Below are 6,523 nucleotides of genomic sequence, written 5' to 3'. Positions count from 1 at the left end.
ATTTGACTTTATGTATAAAATAATTGTATGTGTAATGATATATTTATAATTTAAACAAAAATTTAAAAATATTTTTATATAAATGTATTGTTACTTTTAGTTAAAAATATAAAAGAATAATTTTAAGTGAAAAAAACAAAAATGATAAATATATATATTATATCTTATAAACACGCGTTGTACGGATCTGCCACTTGAAAAGTGTATCCTGCCCCTCATTTCGAAAATGAAAATTTAGCCCTTAACCTACCTTTGTATTGGCTTGAAAAGACGTTTTGGAACCGTCGCCATCAACCGCCCAAGACGAAACGTTTTGGAACGTCGTTTGGTCGGTTACATCAACCGCCTCGCCAAACGCCTCCACCAGTTCCAGAACTCAAATAGCCCAACCGACCAATCCAGAGACCAATCGGTAGACCAAAAGACTCATTGACCGCACCCACCAAGCGACCTGTCTATCCGCCTGCGGACCAGCTGACTTGTCTATGCGACCGCAGACCAGCCGACCTACTTTATCCGACCGCAGACCATCAGAAATGTCTGTCCGACCTGCTAACCATCAGACCTGTCTGTCCGAACGCTAACCATCCGACCGAGGACCAACCGACCAGACCAACCGACCGAGGACCTTCCGACCTGCCTATCCGACCGCTAACCAACCCACCTGACCATCCGACCAACCGACTTGAGCGCAAATTTTTCTCCTTTTCCACCCGACTTCGTGTCTAACTTCCTTTAAGATCCTGCTATTCTTATTTTTATTATTATTATTATTATTTTTTGTGCGTAACAATTATCAAAGTTGAAATTTCTTTGTTATTTTTGACATTTCAAAACTCATAAAGAGATGCAGGGTCACCCTTCTTATCTCAGTCTATCCGCCTGCGGACCAGCTGACTTGCCTATCCGACCGCAGACCAGGCGACCTACTTTATCCGACCGCAGACCAGCCGACCTGTCTGTCCGACCGCTAACCAGCCGACCGAGGACTAACCGACCATACCAACCGACCGAGGACCTTCCGACCTGCCTATCCGACCGCTAACCAACCGACCAGACCAATCGACCGAGGGTCTTCCGACCTGCCTATCCGACCGCTAACCAACCCACATGACCATCCGACCAACCGACCTGAGCTCAAATTTTTCTCCTTTTCCATCCGACTTCGTGTCTAACTTTCTTTAAGATCCTGCTATCCTTATTTTTATTATTATTATTATTTATTTGTGCGTAACAATTATCAAAGTTGAAATATCCTTGCTATTTTTGACATTTCAAAACTCATAAAGAGATGCAGGGTCACCCTTTTTATCTCAGTCTATCCGCCTATGGACCAGCTGACTTGCCTATCCGACCGCAGACCAGCCGACCTACTTTATCCGACCGCAGACCATCATACCTGTCTATCCGACCTGCTGATCCTCAGACCTGTTTGTCCGACCGCTAACCATCCGACCAGACCAACCGACCGAGGACCTTCCGACCTGCTTATCCCACCACTAACCAACCGATCTGATCATCCGACCGAGGACCAACCGACCAAACCAACCGATTGAGGACCTTCCGACCTGCCTATCCGACCGCTAACCAACCCACTTGACCAACCGACCACACCAACCGACCTGACCAACCGACCTGAGCGCAAATAATTCGATTGTATTTTTGTTTTACAGTTTATATTTCAAATAAATAATATTTCACTATATTATATTATATAGAATAGTCGCGCGGTATGTCGCCGCAAAAGCGTCTTCTTCTAATGTGTATGTATATATATTTATTTAGGAGGCAGTGAGTACAAAATTACACTCCCAGACTTAATAAATTAACATTTTGAATTGATTGTCTCACAGGAACAATCCGTTGTTCCTGAACACCTCTAACATCATAAATGAATTTTCACACGTGTCTGCTCTGAATTCCCATACCATCTCCGCTTCAAAACTACAGTGGGATTGTATTTGACATGAAATTTAAAAAATATTAATATTATATTAATAATTGATAAAAAATATATGTAAAATTTTTTTTGTTCTTGTGAGTGTATTAATATAAAAAATAGTGTCAATTGTGTAATAATAATGAAAAAGTAAAGTAGTTTTATAGTAATATGATTATTTATAAAAATGAGACTATTATTTTGGGACAGACAAAAATGATAAACAAGACTAATGTATTGAGACGGAGAGAGTATATGATAAAGTCAATAATTTAATATTTAATTTAATTTTTTTTTTGTATAAAATAACAAAATGAAAGTATTTTAAAAAATACTTCATCCGTCAGTTTCTAAGGATCACATTTACTTTTTGTGTAATTGTATTTAACATTATAAATATTCTTATATTGTATAGTTTTTTTGTACAAATATTTTATCAGTATTATAAAACACTAATTGAAGTATTTTTGTAATTTTTTATTAATTTGTACTATATTTTAATATAATAATTAATATTAAAATACCACTTTAAAAAAAGGAAGTAGGATATGAGTTGAGACAATAAAGTGTGATATTTTTTTCATAAGTATGTTTGTTTTGGAGATTTTGGAGGAATTGTACTATTCATTTAAATATTTTCTCTAAAAAAAATTTAATTATTATCATATCAGATAAAATTATTCATATAAGGACGGGAAAATCATACTAGGTGGACATGAGGTATTGGGAGTTTGAACCCATAACTTTATGGTCACAAGTCCGACCCCAACCCCTACACGACCATCCCTTCTGCGACTCCAAAAACATTAATTTTTACTCGTACAGAAATGAGATAACATTGTTCTTTGTTCACCTTATATTTTTAGATATATTTGTTATATATATATATAGTAAGTATGAAAGAATTGTATTGCTAATATAAAATATTTTAATATTTTTTATTAAATTATTAATTTTTTTAAATATATAAAATGTATATATATACGTTATATTATATTCCTTCTGTCGTTTGACAATTTTTTTAATTTTTTATTTTGGTCTGTTTCATTTTTTAAGTAACGGTATTATTTACCTAACATTACAAATACTCTTGAAACTTACAATACATTACATAAATATCATTACCTTTATATTATACAATACTAATAAAATTAATTTAGTTTTTTTACATTTATTTCACTGTATTCCAATATAATATTAATAATGTAAACAGACAGATAGATATGGAACGGAGGGAGTATGGGTGTGTTTCTTTAGGAGAGTTTAGGAAAAGTTGGGTTTGGATTTGGTTTTCATTTGAATTTTGGGATGAGTTTGGATTTTGTTGTTTCTTTTGTGTTTGGGGAGTTTTGATGTTTATAGGAATGATTTGATTATGAATTTATATTATACCCAATATATATTTAAATTTTTATTTATTTATATTGTAAAAAATGTTATTTTTTACAAAATAACATATATATTGTATATATTTTTTTCATAATTATAATAAATATTAAATAAAATTTTGAATATATAGCCTCATGTTACGAGTCCATTGTATAGTAGATGAACGTTAAAGTTTTGGCCCAAATCTATTCCACTGACCGATATTTTATAGGGCTACAAGGGTGTTTTTATTACAAAAATATTATACCCAATTTTATTTAATTAATATTTTCTAGACAAATTTATTGATAAATAATACTTTCTATTTACCCAATGAACACAATATTTAAGATAATATATTTTAATAGGCTAGTAGTTATGATATAAATTACTTAAATATATTTTACTAGGCTAGTAGTTATGATATAAATTAATATATATAATTAAAAAATTTAAAATATGAGTTTAGATATTTTATAATATGAATATCAATTTTTTAAAAATAAAATCTTATATAATAAAACATATATTTATTTATAATTAATATAAATTAATTTTATAAAAACTAAGAATTTTTAAATATACATAAAAAAAAATACTCCATCTGTCCCAATACAATAATCTTGTTTACCATTTTTGTCCGTTCCAATAGTCTATTTTTATAAATAATCATATCATTATAAAATTATTCTTACTTTTTTCATTATTATTACACAATTGTCACTACTTTTTACACTAATATACTCACAAGGGCAAAAAAGTCATTTATCCTTACTTTTTACCGACTACCAATATAATATCAATATTTTTTAAATAACCTGTCCAACATAATAAGACTATACTTTGAGATGGAGGGAGTATTTGTTTATTGAATCATAATATAAATGAAAATTTTTTTTTTGAAGATTTAAAATTTAATTAAACCGATTTACAATTATTAAGTATAATTTAAATCGATAAATTTATCAAAGAAAAAAAATAAAAAATTATATGTTGTTATCGGATAGATAAATAAAGAAAAATAGGCAGGAGTACATAACCGTCTTATTTATTAAAAGATTATTACTCCTTCCGTCCCAGATACCATGTCTGCTGTTTCTGTCCGTTCCACATATCATGTCATTTTTCTTTTTTGGAAAATGATTACACACTTTAATCTTATTTTAAATTTTTAAATTTTATTTTTTTTATTTTAATTAAACTAATTAATTATCTTAATCTTAATTTATAATTATTTATATTATAAGATAATTATTTTCACTAATACATTCTTAATTATCTATTAATTACACCACTCCTAAAATATTGTGTCTACAGTGTAGCAGACACGGTATCTGAGACGGAGGGAGTATTATTTTATTTTACTTTATTTTATTAAACATGTTTAAAATTATTAATTTTATCAAATATATAATAAAATCAAGACAGAAAAAAAAAAAGAAAATTAGGCGTGACAGAGGAGGGAGTCCATAACTGTTTTATTTATTAAAATATTATATTATTTTATTGAATAGCAAAGCATTACATCAAACCATAATGTGAAATACTAAAAACGGAAAAGAAAGCGCATATAATAAATCATAATCAGGACCACAAGTCCCAGGTCCTCCAAGCTCAAGAAGATCCCACCCCGAGAAAGTCATAATAATAGAATCTGCCATTGCCGCCTGCTGAGTCATCCTCACTCACACCCGAAGTCTCTTCACTCTCCGATTCTGCATCTTAATTAAAAAATCAAAATTCAATTTTTTTTTAATTAATTAAAATTAAAAATGGCATATACCTTTGCCGGAAGTAGCGACGGTTTTGTCAACGGCCAATGGTCCGCCGGAATATTCGCTATTGAAATTTCCGGCGACGGAGATCCGGATAGGATTGCCGTCAACGTTAACCTGGTTTGCCGGAATTTCTTCACGGTGATTCTTGACCATTGCTATCTGTAAGTTGTTCTTGAGGAAGGTGTGAGTCCGGCCGGGGAAGAGGCGGCCGATGGCTTTCCAGTCGCCGCCGTGGGCGGCGTGCGCCGCCAGCAGCCGGTCCGTCTCGGCGGCGGTGAACGGCTGCCGGTTGAACCGGGGGTCCAGATGGTTGAACCATCTGTGCTTACAGCTTTCACCTGAAAATTCATATTTTTAAAATCGGTAAAAATATTTATTTTTATTGTATTCAATCGATATAAAAATATTAATTTGATTTTTGTATGTTTTGAAAATTATAGTAAAATTTTTAATAAATTAATTATTTAATATAATATAAATAAATGTTGATATAAATTTTAGATAAAACATAAAACAAATAATCCCTAAGTTTCTATATAAACATATTTATTTTTAGTAAAATAAAAAGTAGACCCTACTACACTATGTAAAAGATTTTTGAGTTTGCCGATAAGTTTTTGTACGTAAAAAATTTTTGTTTTTAAATTTAATTTATTTTATTGATATAAATAAGTACAAGTATAAATGTATTTATAATGTATATGATTAAATTTATTAAAAAAATATCACTATTAAATTACTATTTAAATAAAAAAAAATAAAACTAAACTAAAAAGATATACGATGAATTTGTTCTTTTGTGATTTTTCTGAAAACCATGGATATATAATTTTCATAATTTCATATAAAAATATAATATTTTTATCTTACAAAATATTATTTTGAAATTATTATTAAATTAAAAAAAAATCACCAACTAAACAAACCAGATCTTCCCGGAATTTTTTGAGCGATGATATCCCAGTATTGAGGTCCCATTTGAGAGACGGCTTCTTTCAGCTTCTGGTCTTCCTCGGCCCGCCAAATCCAATGAAGTCCGGGATTGCTACTCCCGGACCTTTGTCCGACAATCTTTTGGTCCCCGTCGCCCTCTAAATATCGGAGTCCGGGGGCTTCGGGAAGATTAAGGATGTTTTTTCTTCGTAAATGAGCCATTTTCAAAATAATTGAGGTCGGAGAAACGATAGATGGATAGATGGAAAGATATACATTACATATATATAGTGTATATAGTGTATATGCATGAACGTATTTATGATTGGCGTATTAATTAACAACTTTTTTTTAGTTGTTAGTTGATTTAATTCGGGCTCGATATTAGAGTCCAACAACTAAAGAAATACGATCTGCGCCGTTCCTTATGTGAACTCGGGGTAGAACGGACGGTCGTGATTCACTTGGAGTTAAAGCCCCGACCTTCCGTACAGAGCATTGTTTG

At 31.4% G+C, this 6,523-nt stretch overlaps 1 protein-coding gene across 1 annotated transcript; it reads right to left on the bottom strand.

Moving 5' to 3' along the window:
- Positions 1–4,921: 4,921 nt before the first annotated feature.
- LOC127258550 (transcription factor CSA-like) lies at positions 4,922–6,240 on the bottom strand. The gene is made up of 3 exons (XM_051285429.1): positions 6,012–6,240; positions 5,091–5,423; positions 4,922–5,022 (listed from the first exon to the last, which is right to left on the bottom strand). Exons 1-3 carry the CDS (start codon positions 6,238–6,240, stop codon positions 4,922–4,924), a joined length of 663 nt encoding a protein of 220 aa, XP_051141386.1.
- Positions 6,241–6,523: the final 283 nt, after the last annotated feature.

The sequence above is a fragment of the Andrographis paniculata genome, unplaced genomic scaffold, assembly GCF_009805555.1.
Source record: "Andrographis paniculata isolate CXL003 unplaced genomic scaffold, ASM980555v1 Contig14END, whole genome shotgun sequence".
NCBI lineage: Eukaryota > Viridiplantae > Streptophyta > Magnoliopsida > Lamiales > Acanthaceae > Andrographis > Andrographis paniculata.
The sequence above is the reverse complement of the archived record's forward strand: the minus strand, read 5'-3'. Positions and strand labels throughout refer to the sequence as shown.